The 27,992-nt window shown below is 48.2% G+C and overlaps 1 protein-coding gene across 1 annotated transcript; it reads right to left on the bottom strand.

The window, feature by feature from the left end:
- Positions 1-437: 437 nt before the first annotated feature.
- Positions 438-27,824, bottom strand: LOC115125367 (peptidyl-prolyl cis-trans isomerase FKBP9-like). The gene is made up of 10 exons (XM_065020228.1): positions 27,444-27,824; positions 23,757-23,902; positions 17,303-17,492; positions 11,983-12,128; positions 11,578-11,767; positions 10,530-10,675; positions 6,935-7,124; positions 4,796-4,941; positions 4,303-4,466; positions 438-3,586 (listed from the first exon to the last, which is right to left on the bottom strand). The coding sequence occupies exons 1-10, from the start codon at positions 27,650-27,652 to the stop codon at positions 3,410-3,412; spliced, it is 1,704 nt and encodes a 567-aa protein (XP_064876300.1). The 5' UTR covers positions 27,653-27,824; the 3' UTR covers positions 438-3,409.
- Between the last annotated feature and the right edge of the window lie 168 nt (positions 27,825-27,992).

Raw genomic sequence — 27,992 nt, 5'->3', positions numbered from 1 at the left:
GGCCCTCTTGAAGCATGTGGGAACAGCAGACGGGGGTAAGGATTGATTGAATATGTCTATAAACACACCAGCCAGCTAGTCTGCGCATGCTCTGAGGACGCGTCTGGGGATGTCGTCTGGGCCTGCAGCCTTGCGAGGGTAAACGCGTTTGCAGTGAAGGAGAGACTGCAGATTTTGGTAGCGGGCCGTGTCATGCATCGCCCTCCTGACGCCCTCCACACTTGGAATTCAACTGTTTCTGTTCTGGTGTCCTCGATGTCTCTTATCTTCACTTCAAACCTGCACTTCCTTTCTCTCTCCTTACTCCTCCTCTCTCCCTCCACTCCTGTCGACCCTGGCTGTTCTGCCTTTTATTCCAGCCTCGCAGCTCCCACCACACACACACACACACACACACACACACACACACACACAGCGTAAGGAGAGACAGACGGTCATGTTGTAAAAGGGTTGGAATGTTTATTTATTTATTTCATTTATTCAAACTGTCCTTAACAGCATCATCATTAACAGAGGTATCGGATAGTAAACAAACTCAACTGTTGCAAATACACACACGTACACCACTCACACACACACACACACACACACACACACACACACACACACACACACACACACACACACACACACACACCACACACACACACACCACACACACACACACACACACACACACACAAAAATCACACACACACACACACCACACACACACACACACACACACACACACACACACACACACACACACACACACACACACACACACACACACCACACACACAAAATCACACACACACACACACACACACACCACACACACACACACACACACACACACACACACACACACACACACACACACACACACACACACAAAATCACACACAAAAACACAGCCGAAGCCGTGGCAAGTGAGATGTGTGTGCCGAGCATAGAGGAATTAGAACACAAGCTATTGGGGGGGAAACGTTAAACAATGTGAACTGCCTGATAGTGGTACTAACATTTAGGTACATGTTGCATAGGAGACTTCAGTGTTGTGAGTGGGCAGCTGAATGACTACGGATGTGTAGTCCTGTACTGTGATTGGCTTAGACATCAGGGAATACAGGAAGAGTTTGTACACATGAAAACAATGAATGGAAACACTGTTTTAGCACCTGAATCAATGGCCAACCCTAACTAAAACACACACACACACACACACATGTTAGCTCCAATGGACAGAACAGAATTATAGTACTGTACCAGAAATTCTGAAATCACCTAACTGTTCATCTATCATGGTGTTTGTTTTTACAACCACTATTTCAATAGTACTGTAATCAGTAAATAGTACTGTAACTGTAATTGTACTCTATTAAGACATATTTGGTGAAGTTATGCCAATTTGTGATGTCACCGGGATACAATATATCAAATAAAAACAGTTTGACCAACAGAACGGAGAAGAATTCAGGAGCACTAACTATTAAACATGGAAGATCCTCGGATCAGCTGAACACAGCGAAGAGTTTACGTCACAACCAAAATAGGCAGGCACTTATTCTCGCAAGAGTTAAGAAACTGATTAAAGAGACAAACACAAAACCAACCACGTGAACATGAATCTTCATTTACAAAAATAAAATTTAAAAAACACACTCTGTGATGCCAGAGAAGGTAAAAAAAAAAGGCACATCATCATCATCATCAACAACAACAACAACAACAGCTCACCCCCTCCCCCCGCCACCCACCACCCTCCGCACACACACACACACACACACACACACACACACACACACACACACACACACACACACACACACACACACACACACACACACACAGACCTGTGTTCAAATACATGAGCATCTGGTATTTAAAATACTTTTTCTGAATATTTGAGTATTTTCTAATACAACAGCCCAAAACAAGTACTTTTATTTGAGTATTTTAATAGTTATTTGTAAGAAACAAAATAGTTTACCAAATTGTATTTGAGTTAAATGCATGGGAGTGTATTTGGGTAAGTGGATTTGAGTATTTTCAAATACTTTCCAAGTTTATTTCCAAATACAATAAAATATTCAACTACTTGTCTTTTCAAATAAAATATATCTGAATACTTACTTCGAAAGTATGTGTATGTGAAAGTAATTGAGATATTTGAAATAGTATTTGAAACCAGGTCTGATACACACACCCACACACATTCACACATTCACAAGCACAAACACACACACCCTCTTTGTCTTATACGGTCACCATATAAGCCCCCTCATAAACCCTGTCCCTCTCTTATAGCTGGTCTTGTGGGGTCTAGTCTGTCTTATAGCTCGTCGTGTGGGGTCTCTCTTATAGCTCGTCGTGTGCGGTCTGTCTTATAGCTCGTCTTGTGGGGTCTGGTCTGTCTTATAGCTCGTCGTGTGGGGTCTGTCTTATAGCTCGTCTTGTGGGGTCTAGTCTGTCTTATAGCTCGTCGTGTGGGGTCTCTCTTATAGCTCGTCGTGTGGGGTCTGTCTTATAGCTCGTCTTGTGGGGTCTAGTCTGTCTTATAGCTCGTCTTGTGGGGTCTAGTCTGTCTTATAGCTCGTCGTGTGGGGTCTAGTCTCTCTTATAGCTGGTCTTGTGGGGTCTAGTCTCTCTTATAGCTGGTCTTGTGGGGTCTAGTCTCTCTTATAGCTGGTCTTGTGGGGTCTAGTCTCTCTTATAGCTGGTCTTGTGGGGTCTAGTCTCTCTTATAGCTGGTCTTGTGGGGTCTAGTCTGTCTTATAGCTCGTCGTGTGGGGTCTCTCTTATAGCTCGTCGTGTGGGGTCTGTCTTATAGCTCGTCTTGTGGGGTCTGGTCTGTCTTATAGCTCGTCGTGTGGGGTCTGTCTTATAGCTCGTCTTGTGGGGTCTAGTCTGTCTTATAGCTCGTCGTGTGGGGTCTCTCTTATAGCTCGTCGTGTGGGGTCTGTCTTATAGCTCGTCTTGTGGGGTCTAGTCTGTCTTATAGCTCGTCTTGTGGGGTCTAGTCTGTCTTATAGCTCGTCGTGTGGGGTCTAGTCTCTCTTATAGCTGGTCTTGTGGGGTCTAGTCTCTCTTATAGCTGGTCTTGTGGGGTCTAGTCTCTCTTATAGCTGGTCTTGTGGGGTCTAGTCTCTCTTATAGCTGGTCTTGTGGGGTCTAGTCTCTCTTATAGCTGGTCTTGTGGGGTCTAGTCTGTCTTATAGCTCGTCGTGTGGGGTCTAGTCTCTCTTATAGCTGGTCTTGTGGGGTCTAGTCTCTCTTATAGCTGGTCGTGTGGGGTCTAGTCTGTCTTATAGCTCGTCGTGTGGGGTCTGTCTGATAGCTCGTCGTGTGGGGTCTAGTCTCTCTTATAGCTCGTCGTGTGGGGTCTAGTCTGTCTTATAGCTGGTCGTGTGGGGTCTAGTCTGTCTTATAACTCGTCGTGTGGTGTCTCGTCGGCCTTCAGTTTGAACTCCTCCTCAGTGATCTTTCCGTCTCCATTACGGTCCTGGTTGGAGAACATGTTCTCGATGATGAGATTTGCGTTAAACCCAGGGGCAAGGCGACCTTTACCCTCGTTCACCTGACGCAGGATATAGTCTGAGAACTGGAGAGAAGGATGGGGGGGGGGGGGGTGGAGAGGGAGAGAGGGGGGAGGGAGGGAGAGAGGGAGAATTGTGAATTGGTTAGCCAGTTGCCTCGGTTAATCATAACTCGATGGTCTCCTCTCCTTCTGGACTGATTTAAATGAACTGGTGAAATAAAAGGCACAAGGCTTCCATTCCACTGCTTTCACTTGTCTTGTGTTTACAGATCAGTGCAAATGAAGGAGAGGAGGTAATTTGAGACTACTGAGATACAGCCAGACTCTGTCCAGTGGTCTTCAATCAGAACAGATGAAGGAGAGGAGGTAATTTGAGACTACTGAGATACAGCCAGACTCTGTCCAGTGGTCTTCAATCAGAACAGATGAAGGAGAGGAGGTAATTTGAGACTACTGAGATACAGCCAGACTCTGTCCAGTGGTCTTCAATCAGAACAGATGAAGGAGAGGAGGTAATTTGAGACTACTGAGATACAGCCAGACTCTGTCCAGTGGTCTTCAATCAGAACAGATGAAGGAGAGGAGGCCATTTGAGACTACTGAGATACAGCCAGACTCTGTCCAGTGGTCTTCAATCAGAACAGATGAAGGAGAGGAGGCCATTTGAGACTACTGAGATACAGCCATACTCTGTCCAGTTGAGATACAGAAGGATCCACGGTGTCATGTGTATGTCTATTAGCATGTAGTTGAGGGCGGGATTTAGCCGTGATGAGTACCTCTGAGGCCAACACCTGTAGGTCCTTGTCTGCGTCCATCTCGGTGAAGAGGTCAGCTGATACCTCCTCGTTCCAGATGAACATGTACCCGTCAGGGAGGCCCGCCTCCATCTCGATCATCTCGATGTCGAAGACCAGGACAGCACTGGCCGGCACCTCACCATCTAATACATACACATAGACATTGGGTTAATAACTGCTAGTGTGTGTGTGTGTGTGTGTGTGTGTGTGTGTGTGTGTGTGTGTGTGTGTGTGTGTGTGTGTGTCTGTGTGTGTGTGTGTATGTGTGTGTTTGTGTGTCTGTCTGTCTGTCTGTGTGTGTGTGTGTGTGTGTGTGTGTGTGTGTGTGTCTGTCTGTCTGTGTGTGTCTGTGTGTGTGTGTGTGTGTGTGTGTATGTGTCTGTCTGTCTGTCTGTCTGTCTGTCTGTCTGTCTGTCTGTGTGTGTGTGTGTGTGTGTGTGTGTGTGTGTGTGTGTGTGTGTGTGAAACTCACCCACTCCCCTCTCTCCGTAGCCCAGGTGAGGAGGTATGACCAGGTGTCTTCTCTCTCCAACACACATCTCCTTCAGCCCTTCCTCCATCCCAGGAACCACCTGGTTGGCTCCCAGCACAATGTTATATGTCTTCCCATAGTTATATCTGGAGAGAGAGAGATTGTTAGAAGATAGTGTGTGTGTGTGTGTGTGTGTGTGTGTGTGTGTGTGTGTGTGTGTGTGTGTGTGTGTGTGTGTGTGTGTGTATGTGTGTGTGTGAGACTGTATATATGTGTGTATGTGGGTGTGTGTGTATATGTGTGTGTATGTGTGTGTGTGTGCGCGTGCGCGTGTGTGTGCGTGCGTGCGTGCATGTGTGTGTGTATTTGTGTATATGTATGTGTGTGTATTTGTGTATGTGTGTGTGCGGGCGTGTATGTGTGTGTAGGTGTGTGTGTGTACGTGAAGTCGGGAGTTTACATACACCTTAGCCAAATACATTTAAACTCAGTTTCACAATTCCTGACATTAAATCCTAGCAACAATTCCATGTCTTAGGTCAGTTAGAATCACCACTTTATTTTAAGAATGAGAAATGTCAGAATATGTCATCACATTCCCAGTGGGTCAAACGTTTATTTACACTCTTTTTGGTAGCATTGGTAGCGTTGCCTTTAAATTGTTTAACTTGGGTCAAACGTTTCGGGTAGCCTTTCACAAGCTTCCCACAATAAGTTGGGTGAATTTTGGCCCATTCCTCCTGACAGAGCTGGTGGAACTGAGTCAGGTTGTAGGCCTCCTTGCTCACATGCGCTTTTTCAGTTCTGCACACAAATTGTCTATAGGATTGAGGTCAGGGCTTTGTGATGGCCACTCCAATACCTTGACTTGGTTGTCCTTAAGCCATTTTGCCACAACTTTGGAAGTATGCTTGGGGTCATTGTCCATTTGGAAGACTCATTTGCAACCAAGCTTTAACTTCCTGACTGATGACTTGAGATGTTGCTTCAATATATACACATCATTTTCCTACCTCATGATGCCATTTATTTTGTGAAGTGCACCAGTCCCTCCTGCAGCAAAGCACCCCCACAACATGATGCTGCCACCCTCGTGCTTCACGGTTGGGATGGGGTTCTTCGGCTTTCAAGCCTCCCCAATTCCCCTCCAAACATAAAGATGGTCATTATGGCCAAACAGTTCTATTTTTGTTTCATCAGACTAGAGGACATTTCTCCAAAAAAGTATGATCTTTGTCCCCATGTGCAGTTGCAAACCGTAGTCTGGCTTTTTTTATGGTGGTTTTGGAGTAGTGGCTTCTTCCTTGCTGAGCGGCCTTTCAGGTTATGTCGATATAGGACTAGTTTTACTGTGGATATAGATACTTTTCTACTCGTTTCCTCCAGCATCTTCACAAGGTCCTGTTGTTCTGGGATTAATTTGCACTTTTCGCACCAAAGTACGTTCATCTCTAGGAGACAGAACGTGTCTCCTTCCTGAGCGGTATGACGGCTGCGTGGTCCCGTAGTTTTTATACTTGCGTACTATTGTTTGTACAAATGAACTTGGTACCTTCAGGCGTTTGGAAATTGCTCCAAAAAAATTAACCAGACTTGTGGAGGTCTACGATTTTCTTGGCTGATATCTTTTGATTTTCCCATGATGTCAAGCAAAGAGGCACTGAGTTGGAAGGTAGGCCTTGAAATACATCCACAGGTACACCTCCAACTGACTCAAATGATGTCAATTAGCCTATCAGAAGCTTCTAAAGCCATGACATCATTTTCTGGAATTTTCCAAGCTGTTTAAAGGCACAGTCAACTTAGTGTATGTACATTTCTGACCCACTGGAATTGTGATACAGTGAATTTATAAGTGAAATAATCTGTCTGTAAACAATTGTTGGAAAAATTACTTGCGTCATGCACAAAGTAGATGTCCTGACCGACTTGCCAAAACTATAGTTTGTTAACAAAACACTTGTGGAGGGATTGAAAAACGAGGTTTAATGACTCCAACCTAAATGTATGTAAACTTCCAACTTCAACTGTGTGTGTGTATGTGTGTCTGTATGTGTAGGTGTGTATGTGTGCGTGTGTGTATGTGTAGGTGTGTATGTGTGCGTTTGTGTATGTGTGTGTCTTCATCTTTCTACTCACGTGGAGTCGATAAAGGATCCATCCATTAGTGAAGCGTTGTAGTGGTATTTAACAAAGTCTCCTTTCTTAGCCAGCGTCTCACACACCTCTGGTTTATAGTTGGTAGTGATCACCACTGTGTCTGATGGGTTGTGGAAGTCTATGATATGGATATCAAACACCAAGACAGCAGAACCTGGGATCTTAGTACCTGGAGGGAGAGAGGGGAGGGGAGGGGAGGGGGAGAGGAGTGGGGAGGGGGGAGGGGAGGAGACGAGGGAGGGAGGGGAGTAAGGGCAGGGGAGTAGAGGAGACAAGAGAGATGAGAGAGACAAGGGGAAAGGTGAGGGGAGAGAGGGAGAGGAAAGGGGAGGGGAGAGAGGAGAGGAAATGAGAGGGAGGGAGGGAGGGAGGGAGGGGGAGGGAGGGAGGGAGGGAGGGAGGGAGGGAGGGAGGGAGGGAGGAAGTGGAGAGGAGAGGAGAGGAGAGGAGAGGAGATGGAAATGAGGAGAGAAAAGGAGACGAGAGAGAGGAGGAGTGGAAAGGAGAGGAGAGAGAGGATGAGAGGGGAGAGGAGAGGAAAGGGCAGGACAGGGGAGGAGAGGGGAGGAGGGAGAGGAGGAGAGGGGAAGAGGAGAGGGGAGGAGTGGAGAGGAGGAGAGGGAAGAGGTGAGGGGAGGAGTGAAGAGGAGAGGAGGAGAGGGGAGAGGTGAGGGGGAGAGGAGGAGAGGGGAGAGGTGAGGGGGAGAGGAGGAGAGGGGAGAGGTGAGGGGAGAGGAGGAGAGGGAAGAGGAGAGGGGAGGAGTGGAGAGGAGGAGAGGGAGAGGTGAGGGGAGGAGTGAAGAGGAGAGGAGGAGAGGGGAGAGGTGAGGGGGAGAGGAGGGAGAGGGGAGAGGTGAGGGGGAGAAGAGTACAGGAGATGAGAGGTGAGGGGAGAGGAGGAGAGGAAAGGTGAGGGGGAGAAGAGTACAGGAGATGAGAGGTGAGGGGAGAGGAGGAGAGGGGAGAGGTGAGGGGGGAGAAGAGTACAGGAGATGAGAGGTGAGGGGGAGAGGAGGAGAGGAAAGGTGAGGGGAGAAGAGTACAGGAGATGAGAGGTGAGGGGAGAGGAGGAGAGGGGAGAGGTGAGGGGGAGAAGAGTACAGGAGATGAGAGGTGAGGGGGAGAGGAGGAGAGGGGAGAGGTGAGGGGGAGAGGAGGAGAGGGGAGAGGTGAGGGGGAGAAGAGTACAGGAGATGAGAGGTGAGGGGGAGAGGAGGAGAGGGAAGAGGAGAGGGGAGGAGTGGAGAGGAGGAGAGGGAAGAGGTGAGGGGAGGAGTGAAGAGGAGAGGAGGAGAGGGGAGAGGTGAGGGGGAGAGAGGAGGAGAGGGGAGAGGTGAGGGGGAGAGGAGTACAGGAGATGAGAGGTGAGGGGGGAGAGGAGGAGAGGAAAGGTGAGGGGGAGAAGAGTACAGGAGATGAGAGGTGAGGGGGAGAGGAGGAGAGGGGAGAGGTGAGGGGGAGAAGAGTACAGGAGATGAGAGGTGAGGGGGAGAGGAGGAGAGGAAAGGTGAGGGGGAGAAGAGTACAGGAGATGAGAGGTGAGGGGGAGAGGAGGAGAGGGGAGAGGTGAGGGGAGAGGAGGAGAGGGAAGAGGAGAGGGGAGGAGGAGGAGAGGAGGAGAGGGAGAGGTGAGGGGAGGAGTGAAGAGGAGAGGAGGAGAGGGGAGAGGTGAGGGGGAGAGGAGGAGAGGGGAGAGGTGAGGGGGAGAAGAGTACAGGAGATGAGAGGTGAGGGGAGAGGAGGAGAGGAAAGGTGAGGGGGAGAAGAGTACAGGAGATGAGAGGTGAGGGGAGAGGAGGAGAGGGGAGAGGTGAGGGGGAGAAGAGTACAGGAGATGAGAGGTGAGGGGAGAGGAGGAGAGGAAAGGTGAGGGGAGAAGAGTACAGGAGATGAGAGGTGAGGGGGAGAGGAGGAGAGGGGAGAGGTGAGGGGGAGAAGAGTACAGGAGATGAGAGGTGAGGGGAGAGGAGGAGAGGGGAGAGGTGAGGGGGAGAGGAGGAGAGGGGAGAGGTGAGGGGGAGAAGAGTACAGGAGATGAGAGGTGAGGGGAGAGGAGAAGAGGGAAGAGGAGAGGGAGGAGGGGAGAGGAGGGGAGGAGGAGAGGGAAGAGGTGAGGGGAGGAGGAAGAGGAGAGGAGGAGAGGGGAGAGGTGAGGGGGGGGAGAGGAGGAGAGGTGAGGGGGAGAGGAGTACAGGAGATGAGAGGTGAGGGGAGAGGAGGAGAGGAAAGGTGAGGGGGAGAAGAGTACAGGAGATGAGAGGTGAGGGGAGAGGAGGAGAGGGGGAGAGGTGAGGGGGAGAAGAGTACAGGAGATGAGAGGTGAGGGGAGAGGAGGAGAGGGAAGGGTGAGGGGGAGAAGAGTACAGGAGATGAGAGGTGAGGGGGAGAGGAGGAGAGGGGAGAGGTGAGGGGGAGAAGAGTACAGGAGATGAGAGGTGAGGGGGAGAGGAGGAGAGGGGAGAGGTGAGGGGGAGAAGAGTACAGGAGATGAGAGGTGAGGGGGAGAAGAGGAGAGGGATGAGAGGTGAGGGGGAGAGGAGGAGAGGAAGATGAGGGGGAGAAGAGTACAGGAGATGAGAGGTGAGGGGGAGAGGAGGAGAGGAAAGGTGAGGGGGAGAAGAGTACAGGAGATGAGAGGTGAGGGGGAGAGGAGGAGAGGGGAGAGGTGAGGGGGAGAGGAGGAGAGGGGAGAGGTGAGGGGGAGAAGAGGAGAGGGGAGAGGTGAGGGGGAGAAGAGTACAGGAGATGAGAGGTGAGGGGAGAGGAGGAGAGGGGAGAGGTGAGGGGGAGAAGAGTACAGGAGATGAGAGGTGAGGGGAGAGGAGGAGAGGGGAGAGGTGAGGGGGAGAAGAGGAGAGGGATGAGAGGTGAGGGGGAGAGGAGGAGAGGGGAGAGGGGAGGGGGAGGGGAGGAGAGGGGAGAGGTGAGGGGGAGAGAGGGGGAGGAGAGGGGGAGAGGTGAGGGGGAGAGAGGAGTAGAGGAGGAGAGGGAGAGGAGAGGGGAGAGGGGAGAGGAGAGGAGGAGAGGAGGAGCGGGGAGAGGTGAGGGGGAGAGGAGGAGAGGGGGAGAGGTGAGGGGGAGAGGAGGAGAGGGGGAGAGGTGAGGGGGAGAAGAGGAGAGGGGAGAGGAGAGGAGGAGAGGAGGAGAGGGAGAGGTGAGGGGGAGAAGAGTACAGGAGACGAGAGGGGAGAGGTGAGGGGAGAAGAGTACAGGAGATGAGGGGGAGAGGAGGAGAGGGGAGAGGTGAGGGGGAGAAGAGTACAGGAGACGAGAGGAGAGAGGTGAGGGGGAGAAGAGTACAGGAGATGAGAGGGGAGAGGTGAGGGGGGAGAAGAGTACAGGAGATGAGAGGGGAGAGGTGAGGGAGAGAGGAGGAGATGAGAGGGGAGGTGAGGGGGGAGGTGAGGGGGAGAAGAGGAGATGAGAGGGGAGGGAGAGAGGAGGAGATGAGAGGGGAGATTGTCAGAGGTCAGTAAATAAGAGGAAATAGACGATGAAATCTACGTTCCATCAACAACGGTACACTGAAAACCTAAACACACGCACTCACGCACAAACACTGTTTTCTACATACCTGTACCCTCCTCTCCGTATCCGAGGTGAGGTGGGATGGTGATGCGTCTTCTCTCTCCAATGCAGACTCCGATCAGGCCCTCGTCCATCCCACCAATCAAAGAGCCCTTACCCACGTACGTGTCATAGGTACGGTTACGAGAGTAACTGTGGTATTCAACAACAGAGGACAATTAATCACATGTACAGAACGACACGCGGTACAATCAGTTACCAACATATTAAAACATAAAGAAGCTCTAAATTCTACATTTCCTTAATATCTAGATTCTAAATTCTACATTTCCTTAATATCTAGATTCTAAATTCTACATTTCCTTAATATCTAGATTCTAAATTCTACATTTCCTTAATATCTAGATTCTAAATTCTACATTTCCTTAATATCTAGATTCTAAATTCAACATTTCCTTAATATCTAGATTCTAAATTCTACATTTCCTTAATATCTAGATTCTAAATTCTACATTTCCTTTACATCTAGATTCTAAATTCTACACATCTAGATTCTAAATTCTACATTTCCTTAATATCTAGATTCTAAATTCAACATTTCCTTAATATCTAGATTCTAAATTCTACATTTCCTTAATATCTAGATTCTAAATTCTACATTTCCTTTACATCTAGATTCTAAATTCTACATTTCCTTTACATCTAGATTCTAAATTCTACATTTCCTTAATATCTAGATTCTAAATTCAACATTTCCTTAATATCTAGATTCTTATTCAGTCTGAACTTAGAGTGCCATTTTTCTTGTACTGTTTGGATTCATTCAGTAAATCTTATGAGAAACTAATTTCAGTCTATTTTAGTTTGTAAGGTTATACTGCCACCTTGAGGACAAAATAATAATTACATATGAACGATAAACACAATGCAGCAGGACCACAAGGAAATAGAGGAGCAGTGTTTATATAATATTTATGAAGTCACACACACACACACACACACACACACACACACACACACACACACACACACACACACACACACACACACACACACACACACACACACACACTCTCTCTCTCACTCTTCCTAACCTGGAGTCGAAGAAGGTCCCGTCCAGTAGTGATCCGTTATAGTGGTATCTGATAAAGTCCCCAGATATACTCTTCCTGAGGCAGGGTTGAGGTATGTCCTGGTTGGTTATAGTGACGCCGTCTTTAGGGTTATGGAGGTCCAAGAGGACTACATCAAACACCAGGGAAGCCTGGCCAGGGATATCACTACCTAGAGAGGGAAAGAGGGGTGGGGATGGAGGGATGAGAGGGAGAGGAGGAGAAAGAAAGAGAGAATGAGAGAGAGAGAGGGCGAGAGAGAGAGACAGAGACAGAGACAGAGAGAGCTTCACACTGAAGATGCCATCTCTGGTCCAACAGTATTAGAGAGGCCTGTACTGGGAAAACACTCAGAAAGAACTCTATTACCCAGCAGCACCCACTTACCATCTCCGTTTGATCCGTATCCTAGCGAAGGGGGCATGGTGATGATGCGTCTCTCCCCAACACACATGCCCAGAAGGCCCTGGTCCATGCCAGCGATCAGCCAGCCAATCCCCACATAGGTGTCGTAGGTACGCAAACGGGTGTGGCTACAGGGGGGGGAGAGAGGGGGTGGGGGGAGATGGGGAGGGTATGAGCAAATATGTCATAGAAGACAGACTAAATGTCACCCCCCTCTCCTCTATCATCACCCCCCTCTCCTCTATCAACACCCCCTCTCCTCTATCATCACCCCCTCTCCTCTATCATCACCCCCTCTCCTCTATCATAACCCTCCTCTCCTCTATCATCACCCCCTCTCCTCTATCATCACCCCCTCTCCTCTATCATCACCCCCTCTCCTCTATCATCACCCCCTCTCCTCTATCAACACCCCCTCTCCTCTATCATCACCCCCTCTCCTCTATCATAACCCTCCTCTCCTCTATCATCACCCCCTCTCCTCTATCAACACCCACCTCTCCTCTATCATCACCCCCTCTCCTCTATCATCACCCCCTCTCCTATATAATCACCCCCTCTCCTCTATCATCACCCCCTCTCCTCTATCATAACCCTCCTCTCCTCTATCATCACCCCCTCTCCTCTATCATCACCCCCTCTCCTCTATCATCACCCCCTCTCCTCTATCAACACCCCCTCTCCTCTATCATCACCCCCTCTCCTCTATCATAACCCTCCTCTCCTCTATCATCACCCCCCTCTCCTCTATCATCACCCCCTCTCCTCTATCATCACCCCCTCTCCTCTATCATCATTTACATTACATTTACATTTAAGTCATTTAGCAGACGCTCTTATCCTCTATCATCACCCCTCTCCTATATAATCACCTCCTCTCCTCTATCATCACCCCCTCTCCTCTATCATCACCCCTCTCCTCTATCATCACCCCCTCTCCTCTATCATAACCCCCTCTCCTCTATCATCACCCTCCTCTCCTCTATCATCACCCTCCTCTCCTCTATCATCACCCCCTCTCCTATATCATCACCCCCCTCTCCTCTATCATCACCCCCTCTCCTCTATCATCACCCCCTCTCCTCTATCATCACCCCCTCTCCTCTATCATCACCCTCCTCTCCTCTATCATCACCCCCTCTCCTCTATCAACACCCCCTCTCCTCTATCACCCCCCTCTCCTCTATCATCACCCTCTCCTCTATCATCACCCTCTCCTATATAATCATCACCCTCTCCTCTATCATCACCCCCTCTCCTCTATCATCACCCCCTCTCCTCTATCATCACCCCCTCTCCTCTATCATCACCCCCCTCTCCTCTATCATCACCCCTCTCCTCTATCATCACCCCGCTCCTCTATCATCACCCTCCTCTCCTCTATCATCACCCCCTCTCCTCTATCATCACCCCTCTCCTCTATCATCACCCCCTCTCCTCTATCATCACCCCCTCTCCTCTATCATCACCCCCTCTCCTCTATCATCACCCCCTCTCCTCTATCATCACCCCCTCTCCTCTATCATCACCCCCTCTCCTCTATCATAACCCCCTCTCCTCTATCATCACCCTCCTCTCCTCTATCATCACCCTCCTCTCCTCTATCATCACCCCCTCTCCTATATCATCACCCCCTCTCCTCTATCATCACCCCCTCTCCTCTATCATCACCCCTCTCCTCTATCATCACCCTCCTCTCCTCTATCATCACCCCCTCTCCTCTATCAACACCCCCTCTCCTCTATCACCCCCCTCTCCTCTATCATCACCCCCTCTCCTCTATCATCACCCCCTCTCCTCTATCATCACCCCCTCTCCTCTATCATCACCCCTCTCCTCTATCATCACCCTCCTCTCCTCTATCATCACCCCTCTCCTCTATCATCACCCCTCTCCTCTATCATCACCCCCTCTCCTCTATCATCACCCTCTCCTCTATCATCACCCCCTCTCCTCTATCATAACCCCCTCTCCTCTATCATCACCCTCCTCTCTCTATCATCACCCTCCTCTCCTCTATCATCACCCCTCTCCTATATCATCACCCCCTCTCCTCTATCATCACCCCCTCCTCTATCATCACCCCTCTCCTCTATCATCACCCTCCTCCTCTATCATCACCCCCTCTCCTCTATCAACACCCCCTCTCCTCTATCATCACCCCCTCTCCTCTATCATCACCCTCTCCTCTATCATCACCCTCTCCTATATAATCATCACCCTCACCTCTATCATCACCCTCTCCTCTATCATCACCCTCTCCCTATATAATCACCCACCTCTCTCTATCATCACCCCCTCTAGTCTATCACCCCCTCCTCTATCTCTATCATAAACCCTCCTCTCCTCTATCATAACCCTGTCTCCTCTATCATCACCCCCTCTCCTCTATCATCACCCCCTCTCCTATATAATCACCCCCTCTCCTCTATCATCACCCCCTCTCCTCTATCATCACCCCCCCTCTCCTCTATCATCACCCCTCTCCTCTATCAACACCCTGTCTCCTCTATCATCACCCCCTCTCCTCTATCATCACCCCCTCTCCTCTATCATCACCCCCTCTCCTCTATCATCACCCCTCTCCTCTATCACCCCTCTCCTCTATCATCACCCCCTCTCCTATATAATCACCCCCTCTCCTCTATCATCACCCCCTCTCCTCTATCATCACCCCCTCTCCTCTATCATCACCCCCTCTCCTCTATCATCACCCCCTCTCCTCTATCAACACCCTGTCTCCTCTATCATCACCCCCTCTCCTCTATCATCACCCCCTCTCCTCTATCATCACCCCTCTCCTCTATCATCACCCCCTCTCCTCTATCACCCCCTCTCCTCTATCATCACCCCTCTCCTATATAATCACCCCCTCTCCTCTATCATCACCCCCTCTCCTCTATCATCACCCCCTCTCCTCTATCAACCCCCTCTCCTCTATCATCACCCCCTCTCCTCTATCATCACCCCCTCTCCTCTATCATCACCCCTCTCCTCTATCAACACCCCCTCTCCTCTATCATCACCCCCTCTCCTCTATCATCACCCCTCTCCTCTATCATCACCCCCTCTCCTCTATCATCACCCCCTCTCCTCTATCATCACCCCCTCTCCTCTATCATCACCCCCTCTCCTCTATCATCACCCCCTCTCCTCTATCATCACCCCCTCTCCTCTATCATCACCCCCTCTCTCCTCTTTCATCACCCCCTCTCCTCTATCAACCCCCTCTCCTCTATAATCACCCCCTCTCCTCTATCATCACCCCTCTCCTCTATCATCACCCCCTCTCCTCTTTCATCACCCCCTCTCCTCTATCAACCCCTCTCCTCTATCATCACCCCCTCTCCTCTATCATCACCCTGTCTTCTATATAATCATCACCCTCTCCTCTATCATCACCCCCTCTCCTATATAATCACCTCCTCTCCTCTATCATCACCCCCTCTCCTCTATCATCACCCCTTTCCTCTATCATCACCCCCTCTCCTCTATCATCACCCCTCTCCTCTATCATCACCCCTCTCCTCTATCATCACCCCCCTCTCCTCTATCATCACCCCTCTCCCTCTATCATAACCCCCTCTCCTCTATCATCACCCCCCTCTCTCTATCATCACCCCCTCTCCTCTATCATCACCCCCTCTCCTCTATCATCACCCCCTCTCCTATATAATCACCCCCTCTCCTCTATCATCACCCCTCTCCTCTATCATAACCCTCCTCTCCTCTATCATAACCCTCCTCTCCTCTATCATCACCCCCTCTACTCTATCATCACCCCCCTCTCCTCTATCATCACCCCCTCTCCTATATAATCACCCCCTCTCCTCTATCATCACCCCCTCTCCTCTATCATCACCCCCTCTCCTAGTGTGTGTTAGTAGTGTGTAGTGTGTGTTAGTAGTGTGTAGTGTGTGTTCGTAGTGTGTAGTGTGTGTTAGTAGTGTGTGTTAGTAGAGTGTAGTGTGTGTTAGTAGTGTGTAGTGTGTATTAGTAGTGTGTAGTGTGTGTAGTGTGTGTTAGTAGTGTGTGTTAGTAGTGTGTAGTGTGTGTTAGTAGTGTGTAGTGTGTGTTAGTAGTGTGTAGTGTGTGTTAGTAGTGTGTGTTAGTAGTGTGTAGTGTGTGTTAGTAGTGTGTAGTGTGTGTTAGTAGTGTGTGTTAGTAGTGTGTAGTGTGTGTTAGTAGTGTGTGTTAGTATTGTGTAGTGTGTGTTAGTAGTGTGTAGTGTGTGTTAGTAGTGTGTGTTAGTAGTGTGTGTTAGTATTGTGTAGTGTGTGTTAGTAGTGTGTAGTGTGTGCTAGTAGTGTGTGTTAGTAGTGTGTAGTGTGTGTTAGTAGTGTGTAGTGTGTGTTAGTAGTGTGTGTTAGTAGTGTGTAGTGTATGTTAGTAGTGTGTGTTAGTAGTGTGTAGTGTGTGTTAGTAGTGTGTGTTAGTAGTGTGTAGTGTGTGTTAGTAGTGTGTGTTAGTAGTGTGTGGTGTGTGTTAGTAGTTTGTGTTAGTAGTGTGTAGTGTGTGTTAGTAGTGTGTAGTGTATGTTAGTAGTGTGTGTTAGTAGTGTGTAGTGTATGTTAGTAGTGTGTGTTAGTAGTGTGTAGTGTGTGTTAGTAGTGTGTGTTAGTAGTGTGTGTTAGTAGTGTGTAGTGTGTGTTAGTAGTTTGTGTTAGTAGTGTGTAGTGTGTGTTAGTAGTGTGTAGTGTGTGTTAGTAGTGTGTAGTGTGTGTTAGTAGTGTGTGTTAGTAGTGTGTAGTGTGTGTTAGTAGTGTGTAGTGTGTGTTAGTAGTGTGAGTTAGTAGTGTGTAGTGTGTGTTAGTAGTGTGTGTTAGTAGTGTGTAGTGTGTGTTAGTAGTGTGTAGTGTGTGTTAGTAGTGTGTAGTGTGTGTTAGTAGTGTGTAGTGTGTGTTAGTAGTGTGTGTTAGTAGTGTGTAGTGTGTGTTAGTAGTGTGTGTTAGTAGTGTGTAGTGTGTGTTAGTAGTTTGTGTTAGTAGTGTGTAGTGTGTGTTAGTAGTGTGTGTTAGTAGTGTGTAGTGTGTAGTGTGTGTTAGTAGTGTGTGTTAGTAGTGTGTAGTGTGTGTTAGTAGTGTGTGTTAGTAGTGTGTAGTGTGTGTTAGTAGTGTGTGTTAGTAGTGTGTAGTGTGTGTTAGTAGTGTGTAGTGTGTGTTAGTAGTGTGTGTTAGTAGTGTGTAGTGTGTGTTAGTAGTGTGTGTTAGTAGTGTGTGTTAGTAGTGTGTGTTAGTAGTGTGTAGTGTGTGTTAGTAGTGTGTGTTAGTAGTGTGTGTTAGTAGTGTGTAGTGTGTCTCACCTGGAGTCGAACAGTGTTCCGTCCAGCAGTGTTCCATTGTAGTGGTATCGTACGTAGTCTGACACCTCTACCTTCCTAGAGCAGTTCTCAGGGGTGTAGTACGTCTCACTCTGAACCCCGTCGTCAGGGTTCCACACGTCCAACAACAGAACGTCAAAATTGAGGATTGCGTCTGAAGGGATGACATCACCTGGATTAAGGAAGAATGACAGAGTTACATTTGATCTCTCTCACCTTCTCTTATCCTGTCTCTCTCATCCCCTCTCTCTCACCTTCTCTTCTCTTATCCTGTCTGTCTCATCCCCTCTCTCTCACCTTCTCTTCTCTCATCCCCTCTCTCACACCTTCTCTTCTCTCATCCTGTCTCTCTTATCCCCTCTCTCTCACCTTCTCTTCTCTTATCCTGTCTGTCTCATCCCCTCTCTCTCACCTTCTCTTCTCTTATCCTGTCTGTCTCATCCCCTCTCTCTCACCTTCTCTCATCCTGTCTCTCTCATCCCCTCTCTCTCACCTTCTCTTCTCTTATCCTGTCTGTCTCATCCCCTCTCTCTCACCTTCTCTTATCCTGTCTCTCTCATCCCCTCTCTCTCACCTTCTCTTATCCTGTGTCTCTCATCCCCTCTCTCTCACCTTCTCTTCTCTTATCCTGTCTCTCTCATCCCCTCTCTCTCACCTTCTCTTCTCTTATCCTGTCTCTCTCATCCCCTCTCTCTCACCTTCTCTTCTCTTATCCTGTCTCTCTCATCCCCTCTCTCTCACCTTCTCTTCTCTTATCCTGTCTCTCTCATCCCCTCTCTCACCTTCTCTTCTCTTATCCTGTCTCTCTTACCCCCTCTCTCTCACCTTCTCTTCTCTTATCCTGTCTCTCTCATCCCCTCTCTCTCACCTTCTCTTATCCTGTCTCTCTTATCCCCTCTCTCTCACCTTCTCTTCTCTTATCCTGTCTCTCTCATCCCCTCTCTCACCTTCTCTTCTCTTATCCTGTCTCTCTCATCCCCTCTCTCTCACCTTCTCTTATCCTGTCTCTCTTATCCCCTCTCTCTCACCTTCTCTTCTCTTATCCTGTCTCTCTCATCCCCTCTCTCTCACCTTCTCTTCTCTTATCCTGTCTCTCTCATCCCCTCTCTCACCTTCTCTTCTCTTATCCTGTCTCTCTCATCCCTCTCTCTCCCCTTCTCTTCTTTTATCCTGTCTCTCTCATCCCTCTCTCTCCCCTTCTCTTCTTTTATCCTGTCTCTCTCATCCCCTCTCTCTCACCTTCTCTTCTCTTATCCTGTCTCTCTCATCCCCTCTCTCTCACCTTCTCTTCTCTTATCCTGTCTCTCTCATCCCCTCTCTCTCACCTTCTCTTCTCTTATCCCGTCTCTCATCTCTCTCTCTCTCTCTCTCTCTCTCTCTCTCATCCCCTCTCTCTACTTCCTCTCTCCTTTCTCTTTCTTTCTCTCAATGTTAGACTCGTCAGATGAACATCTTTGAAGGTACTTAATCACAGTTTATAAACAGGCCAAAGACATTGTTTTGGGGGGAGGGAAGATGAGAGGAGGGGAAGAGGAAGGGTGGAGAAGGGGGAGAGAAGTTGAGGGTGGTTGTGATTCAATTCATACTGGTGAGTTGACAGTTGTTCTCTCTGCTGGCAAAGACTGCTTCTCCCTCCAACTCTCCGGCTCTCCCTCCCCGGCTCCCTCTCCCCGGCTCTCCCCCCCGGGCTCTCCCTCCCCGGCTCTCCCTCCCCGGCTCTCCCTCCCCGGGCTCTCCCTCCCCGGCTCTCCCTCCCCGGGCTCTCCCTCCCCGGCTCTCCTTCCCCGGCTCCCTCTCCCGGCTCTCCCTCCCGGCTCTCCCTCCCGGCTCCCTCTCCCGGCTCTCCCTCCCCGGGCTCTCCCTCCCCGGCTCCCTCTCCCGGCTCTCCCTCCCCGGCTCTCCCTCCCGGCTCTCCCTCCCGGGCTCTCCCTCCCGGGCTCTCCCTCCCGGCTCTCCCTCCCGGGCTCTCCCTCCCCCGGCTCTCCCTCCCCGGCTCCCTCTCCCGGCTCTCCCTCCCGGCTCTCCCTCCCCGGCTCCCTCTCCCGGCTCTCCCTCCCCGGGCTCTCCCTCCCCGGCTCCCTCTCCCCCGGCTCTCCCTCCCGGCTCTCCCTCCCCCCCGGCTCTCCCTCCCGGGCTCTCCCTCCCGGCTCCCTCTCCCGGCTCTCCCCCCCGGGCTCTCCCTCCCGGGCTCTCCCTCCCCGGCTCCCTCTCCCCGGCTCTCCCTCCCGGCTCTCCCTCCCCGGGCTCTCCCTCCCCGGCTCTCCCTCCCGGCTCCCTCTCCCGGCTCTCCCTCCCGGGCTCTCCCTCCCCGGCTCTCCCTCCCGGGTCTCCCTCCCCCGGCTCTCCCTCCCCGGCTCTCCCTCCCCGGGTCTCCCTCCCCGGCTCTCCCTCTCCCCGGCTCTCCCTCCCCTCCCCGGCTCCCTTTCCCGGCTCCCTCTCCCGGCTCTCCCTCCCCCCCGGCTCTCCCTCCCCCCCGCTCACCTTCTTCTCCTACTTTTCTTCCTCTCAATTCAATTCATTTCAAAGGGCTTTATTGGCATGGGAACCATATTGCCAAAGCAAGTGAAATAGATAATAAAAACAAGGTGAAATTACCATACAAATGAACAGTAGGCATTGCACTCAAAGAAATAGAGATGTTTAAAATGCCATGTTATGGCTATTGTGCCTCTCACCCTCTCTCACCCTCTCTCTCTCACCCTCTCTCTCTCTTCCACACACAAATCTATAGAAAAGACACCTACATTTACCTGTCCTTACACGCCCCCTCCCCCCATCTCGCGTTCTCTCTCTTTACCGGTCTCTACATGTCAAGTCAGGCCACACATTCCTGTTCTAATCTCTCCTCGTGCAAAACCAACCAATCCGCTTGATGACCTCTTTATACGCACAACAACATGCTATTATACACACACACATACACTAATATGGACAAACACACTCCTGACACTGTGCTCTCCCCTGTAAACGAGGGTACCGCCTACAACAGGACTCCTCCTCTCTGTGTTAGTTGTAGAGGGTTGGTCTGAGCTTCTTGCAACACTAATCTGTCAACCAGCTGATTGATCTGATATTCAGTGACAGCAGCTAGCTCAGCCTGCCCTGTGCAAAGTAACAAACAGCCTGGCTCCAGGCAGCGCTCACTTCCTGGTCTGTGATGTCAGAGTGGGCCGATTCCACATGGAGCCGAGACTGCCCACTTCCTGGTCTGTGATGTCAGAGTGGGCCGATTCCACATGGAGCCGAGACCGCCCACTTCCTGGTCTGTGATGTCAGAGTGGGCCGATTCCACATGGAGCCGAGACCGCCCACTTCCTGGTCTGTGATGTCAGAGTGGGCCGATTCCACATGGAGCCGAGACCGCCCACTTCCTGTCCTCCTTCCTCTGTCTGTTTTATGAATACTGTACACAGACATGCTGTACACAGGCCTACACACAAACACATCCTCGTGCGACCCCATAGACCCAACCGCCAACTGCATCCGGAGCCCAGAGCTACAGCTTCTACCTGTGTTCGTCATCACACAGACAAGACAGACCAATGTTTATAACCATGTTATAGGCCTACCGTAAGCTGTTATAACCATGTTATAGGCCTACTGTAAGCTATGTTATAACCATGTTATGGGCCTACCGTAAGCTATGTTATAACCATGTTATAGGCCTACCGTAAGCTATGTTATAACCATGTTATGGGCCTACCGTAAGCTATGTTATAACCATGTTATAGGCCTACTGTAAGCTATGTTATAACCATGTTATAGGCCTACTGTAAGCTGTTATAACCATGTTATGGGCCTACCGTAAGCTATGTTATAACCATGTTATGGGCCTACCGTAAGCTGTTATAACCATGTTATAGGCCTACCGTAAGCTATGTTATAACCATGTTATGGGCCTACCGTAAGCTATGTTATAACCATGTTATAGGCCTACTGTAAGCTATGTTATAACCATGTTATGGGCCTACTGTAAGCTATGTTATAACCATGTTATAGGCCTACTGTAAGCTATGTTATAACCATGTTATGGGCCTACCGTAAGCTGTTATAACCATGTTATAGGCCTACCGTAAGCTGTTATAACCATGTTATGGGCCTACCGTAAGCTATGTTATAACCATGTTATAGGCCTACTGTAAGCTATGTTATAACCATGTTATGGGCCTACCGTTAGCTGTTATAACCATGTTATGGGCCTACTGTAAGCTGTTATAACCATGTTATGGGCCTACCGTAAGCTATGTTATAACCATGTTATAGGCCTACTGTAAGCTATGTTATAACCATGTTATAGGCCTACCGTAAGCTATGTTATAACCATGTTATGGGCCTACCGTAAGCTATGTTATAACCATGTTATAGGCCTACTGTAAGCTATGTTATAACCATGTTATGGGCCTACCGTAAGCTATGTTATAACCATGTTATAGGCCTACTGTAAGCTATGTTATAACCATGTTATGGGCCTACCGTAAGCTATGTTATAACCATGTTATGGGCCTACTGTAAGCTATGTTATAACCATGTTATGGGCCTACTGTAAGCTATGTTATAACCATGTTATAGGCCTACTGTAAGCTATGTTATAACCATGTTATGGGCCTACCGTAAGCTGTTATAACCATGTTATGGGCCTACTGTAAGCTATGTTATAACCATGTTATGGGCCTACCGTAAGCTGTTATAACCATGTTATGGGCCTACCGTAAGCTATGTTATAACCATGTTATAGGCCTACTGTAAGCTATGTTATAACCATGTTATGGGCCTACTGTAAGCTATGTTATAACCATGTTATGGGCCTACTGTAAGCTATGTTATAACCATGTTATAGGCCTACTGTAAGCTATGTTATAACCATGTTATGGGCCTACCGTAAGCTATGTTATAACCATGTTATAGGCCTACTGTAAGCTATGTTATAACCATGTTATGGGCCTACTGTAAGCTATGTTATAACCATGTTATAGGCCTACTGTAAGCTATGTTATAACCATGTTATGGGCCTACCGTAAGCTGTTATAACCATGTTATAGGCCTACCGTAAGCTGTTATAACCATGTTATGGGCCTACCGTAAGCTATGTTATAACCATGTTATAGGCCTACTGTAAGCTATGTTATAACCATGTTATGGGCCTACCGTAAGCTATGTTATAACCATGTTATGGGCCTACTGTAAGCTATGTTATAACCATGTTATGGGCCTACTGTAAGCTATGTTATAACCATGTTATAGGCCTACTGTAAGCTATGTTATAACCATGTTATGGGCCTACCGTAAGCTGTTATAACCATGTTATGGGCCTACTGTAAGCTATGTTATAACCATGTTATGGGCCTACCGTAAGCTGTTATAACCATGTTATGGGCCTACCGTAAGCTATGTTATAACCATGTTATAGGCCTACTGTAAGCTATGTTATAACCATGTTATGGGCCTACTGTAAGCTATGTTATAACCATGTTATGGGCCTACTGTAAGCTATGTTATAACCATGTTATAGGCCTACTGTAAGCTATGTTATAACCATGTTATGGGCCTACTGTAAGCTATGTTATAACCATGTTATGGGCCTACCGTAAGCTGTTATAACCATGTTATGGGCCTACTGTAAGCTATGTTATAACCATGTTATGGGCCTACCGTAAGCTGTTATAACCATGTTATGGGCCTACCGTAAGCTGTTATAACCATGTTATGGGCCTACCGTAAGCTATATTATAACCATGTTATGGGCCTACCGTAAGCTATGTTATAACCACGTTATAGGCCTACCGTAAGCTATGTTATAACCATGTTATAGGCCTACCGTAAGCTGTTATAACCATGTTATAGGTCTACCGTAAGCTATATTATAACCATGTTAAAAGCTATGATTTCACAATGTTGGCAGCTAAACACACAGATTACAGGTGCGGCAAGTAGCTTAGTGGTTAGAGCGTTGTACTAGTAACCGAAAGGTTACTGGATCGAATCCCTGACCTGACAAAAATCTGTCGTTCTGCATTCCTGAACAAGGCAGTTAAACCCACTGTTCCCAGTAGGCCGTCATTGTAAATAAGAATTTGTTCCTAACTGACTTTGCCTTAGTTAAATAAAGGTTCAATGTAAATAAATAAGTGACAGATGATCAGTTGAGTCCATGTCGCTCTGGATAAGAGCGTCTGCTAAATGACTTAAATGTAAATGTAAATGTAGATGTTGATTGATTAGAGGAGAAGAGCTGAGATCTATTTTCTCCCAAACCTCACGTATAAAGTTGAATAAGTTCCATTGGGTTTTGTAAACTATGTTCTAAGTAATGTCATACGCAGTAAACCCACTGTTCCTCGGCCGTCATTGAAAATAAGAATTTGTTCTTAACTGACTTGCCTAGTTAAATAAAGGTAAAATAAATAAATCAATCAAATAAAAAATGTTATGAGCTTACCGTATCCTTCCTTCCCATAGGCCAGTTGTGGGGGGATGGTGACCAGGCGTCTCTCGTTGACACACATCCCTACCAGAGCTCTGTCCATCCCTTCAATCAGCTGCTTCTTACCCACATAAACATTGTAGGTGCTACCGCGGTCATAGCTGCAACGCACACACACACACACACACACACACACACACACACACACACACACACACACAACGTTATGGGAGCTGCCAAAATCTCAAGCAAAAAAGACAGAGAGAGAAGAAACAAGGAAAACACTAATATTCTCAGTCAGCCAGTCAGTCAGCCAGTCAGCCAGTCAGTCAGTCAACCAGTCAGCCAGTCAGCCAGTCAGTCAGCCAGTCAGTCAGCCAGTCAGCCAGTCAGTCAGCCAGTCAGTCAGCCAGTCAGCCAGTCAGTCAGCCAGTCAGCCAGTCAGTCATATGTAGCTCTCTGTCCAGTCAGTCAGCCAGTCAGTCAGTCAGTCAGTCAGTCATATGTAGCTCTCTGTCCAGTCAGCCGTCATTGCTTGGCTGTGGTGAGACTGAATAACATGCCGCATCACCAGGTCTGAACTACTACACCGGCCAACCACATCTCAGTGCACATTGATGCTGAAACCTACTGGTCTACTTCAGCCCAACAGTTTACAAGAATGACTAAATGACCTATTAATGGGATGTTTAACCTGATCAGTTTGCTGGCCTGGCATGACCTACACTCACACACCTGGAGGTTATATCTACCTGTGTGTTCATGGCCTACACTCACACACCTGAAAATTATACCTGTGTGTTCATGACCTACACTCACACACCTGGAGATTATATCTGTGTGTTCATGGCCTACACTCACACACCTGGAGGTTATACCTGTGTGTTCATGGCCTACACTCACACACCTGGAGATTATATCTGTGTGTTCATGGCCTACACTCACACACCTGGAGGTTATACCTGTGTGTTCATGACCTACACTCACACACCTGGAGGTTATACCTGTGTGTTCATGACCTACACTTACACACCTGGAGGTTATACCTGTGTGTTCATGACCTACACTTACACACCTGGAGACTATACCTGTGTGTTCATGGCCTACACTCACACACCTAGAGGTTATACCTGTGTGTGCATGACCTACACTCACACACCTGGAGGTTATACCTACCTGTGTGTTCATGACCTACACTCACACACCTGGAGGTTATACCTGTGTGTGCATGACCTACACTCACACACCTGGAGGTTATACCTGTGTGTGCATGACCTACACTTACACACCTGGAGTGTGTGCATGACCTACACTCACACACCTGGAGGTTATACCTGTGTTATACCTCACCTGTTATGTTGTTCATGACCTACACTCACACACCTGGAGGTTATACCTGTGTGTGCATGACCTACACTCACACACCTGGAGGTTATACCTGTGTGTGCATGACCTACACTTACACACCTGGAGGTTATACCTACCTGTGTGTTCATGACCTACACTCACACACCTGGAGGTTATACCTGTGTGTGCATGACCTACACTCACACACCTGGAGGTTATACCTACCTGTGTGTTCATGACCTACACTCACACACCTGGAGGTTATACCTGTGTGTTGATGACCTACACTCACACACCTGGAGGTTATACCTGTGTGTTCATGACCTACACTCACACACCTGGAGGTTATATCTGTGTGTTCATGACCTACACTCACACACCTGGAGGTTATACCTACCTGTGTGTTCATGGCCTACACTCACACACCTGGAGGTTATACCTGTGTGTTCATGGCGTACACTCACACACCTGGAGATTATATCTGTGTGTTCATGGCGTACACTTACACACCTGGAGGTTATACCTGTGTGTTCATGACCTACACTCACACACCTGGAGGTTATACCTGTGTGTTCATGACCTACACTTACACACCTGGAGGTTATACCTGTGTGTTCATGACCTACACTCACACAACTGGAGGTTATACCTGTGTGTTCATGACCTACACGCACACACCTGGAGGTTATACCTGTGTGTTCATGGCCTACACTCACACACCTGGAGGTTATACCTGTGTGTTCATGACCTACACGCACACACCTGGAGGTTATACCTGTGTGTTCATGACCTACACTCACACACCTGGAGGTTATACCTGTGTGTTCATGGCCTACCCTCACACACATGGAGGTTATACCTGTGTGTTCATGACCTACAGCGGGTCAGGTATACAGTATCAGCCGGTGTATTTAGTAGCAGGAGAGATAGAACTAGCTGGTCTGTCATAATAAAGTAGAGACAGTAGATCTAGCTGGTCTGTCATAATAAAGTAGAGACAGTAGATGCAGCTGGTCTGTCGTAATATAATAGAGACAGTAGATGCAGCTGGTCTGTCATCATATAATAGAGACAGTAGATGCAGCTGGTCTGTCACAATATAATAGAGACAGTAGATGCAGCTGGTCTGTCATAATAAAGTAGAGACAGTAGATCTAGCTGGTCTGTCATAATAAAGTAGAGACAGTAGATGCAGCTGGTCTGTCATAATAAAGTAGAGACAGTAGATGCAGCTAGTCTGTCATAATATAATAGAGACAGTAGATGCAGCTAGTCTGTCATAATATAATAGAGACAGTAGATGCAGCTAGTCTGTCATAATATAATAGAGACAGTAGACGCAGCTAGTCTGTCATAATATAATAGAGACAGTAGATGCAGCTAGTCTGTCATAATATAATAGAGACAGTAGATGCAGCTAGTCTGTCATAATATAATAGAGACAGTAGATGCAGCTAGTCTGTCATAATATAATAGAGACAGTAGATGCAGCTAGTCTGTTCTAATATAATAGAGACAGTAGACGCAGCTAGTCTGTCATAATATAATAGAGACAGTAGATGCAGCTAGTCTGTCATAATATAATAGAGACAGTAGATGCAGCTAGTCTGTCATAATATAATAGAGACAGTAGATGCAGCTAGTCTGTCATAATATAATAGAGACAGTAGATGCAGCTAGTCTGTCATAATATAATAGAGACAGTAGATGCAGCTAGTCTGTCATAATATAATAGAGACAGTAGATGCAGCTAGTCTGTCATAATATAATAGAGACAGTAGATGCAGCTAGTCTGTCATAATATAATAGAGACAGTAGATGCAGCTAGTCTGTCATAATATAATAGAGACAGTAGATGCAGCTAGTCTGTCATATTGTAATAGAGACAGTAGATGCAGCTGGTACATCATAATATAATAGGAACTGTTTTCTCTGGAGTGATACGTTAAATCCAGTTATTCTTCAGTTCAGGCTTGGAGACTGAAGCAGAGTCTGTCTCTCTCTGAACATCTCTCTCTCTCTCTCTCTCTCTGACTGAACTGCTCTCTCTCTCTCTCTGACTGAACTGCTCTCTCTCTCTCCCCCAATGCAATTCAAAGGGCTTTAATGGCATGGGAAACATTGTTTACATTACCAAAGCAAGTGAAATTGATAATAAACAAAAGTGAAATAATCAATCAAAAATGAACAGTAAACATTACAATCTCTCCATCTCTCTCTCTCTCTCTCTGCCTGCGTGGCTGTTTGGGCGACCCGGTGATAAAACTTGCACATGAGTTTATAGACGTGCACGCCACTCACTGCATGCAGGAACTGCAGGAAGGGAGAGGGAAAGAAAAGAAAAGAAAACGATACCTGGAATCAAACTTCTTTCCATCGGGGAACATGCCGTTATAGTGGTAACGGACATAGTCCCCTACTTTCACAGCGCGCCCGCACTGCTCCGGCACGAACGTTTTCTCAATCACGATGTCATCTAACGGTACCGGAGGGGCGTCACAGGCGACAAACGCCACCAGAACCGCCAGATAGATCATCCCGTGCACGCACTGGTTCATTGTCATAGCAATATCCTTTACCGACAAAAACTAAGGTGGATAACCGTGACTTTTACGATTGCTATTGGTCTCTTTTTCACTCTCGCAGGTTGTTTCGGTTCCTCTGATCTTCTTCTTCCCGTTCTGTCTTCTTCCCTGGATCCCAGGCCGTTCTTGGTTTAATAGAATGGGCGCAGGCGCAGTAGCACACAGCAGATGTGTTGACGTGGAAACGGAGGGCCCAGTAGTCAGGGCGGCAGACCAAATAGACTGCATCACTACTGCAAGACCCCCACAAGACCACCACAAGACCACCAGACACAAATGTATTACTGTAGAAGAGTTTACATTGACACATGTAGCCTAT

The sequence above is a fragment of the Oncorhynchus nerka genome, linkage group LG7 (assembly GCF_034236695.1).
Source record: "Oncorhynchus nerka isolate Pitt River linkage group LG7, Oner_Uvic_2.0, whole genome shotgun sequence".
NCBI lineage: Eukaryota > Metazoa > Chordata > Actinopteri > Salmoniformes > Salmonidae > Oncorhynchus > Oncorhynchus nerka.
The sequence above is the reverse complement of the archived record's forward strand: the minus strand, read 5'-3'. Positions and strand labels throughout refer to the sequence as shown.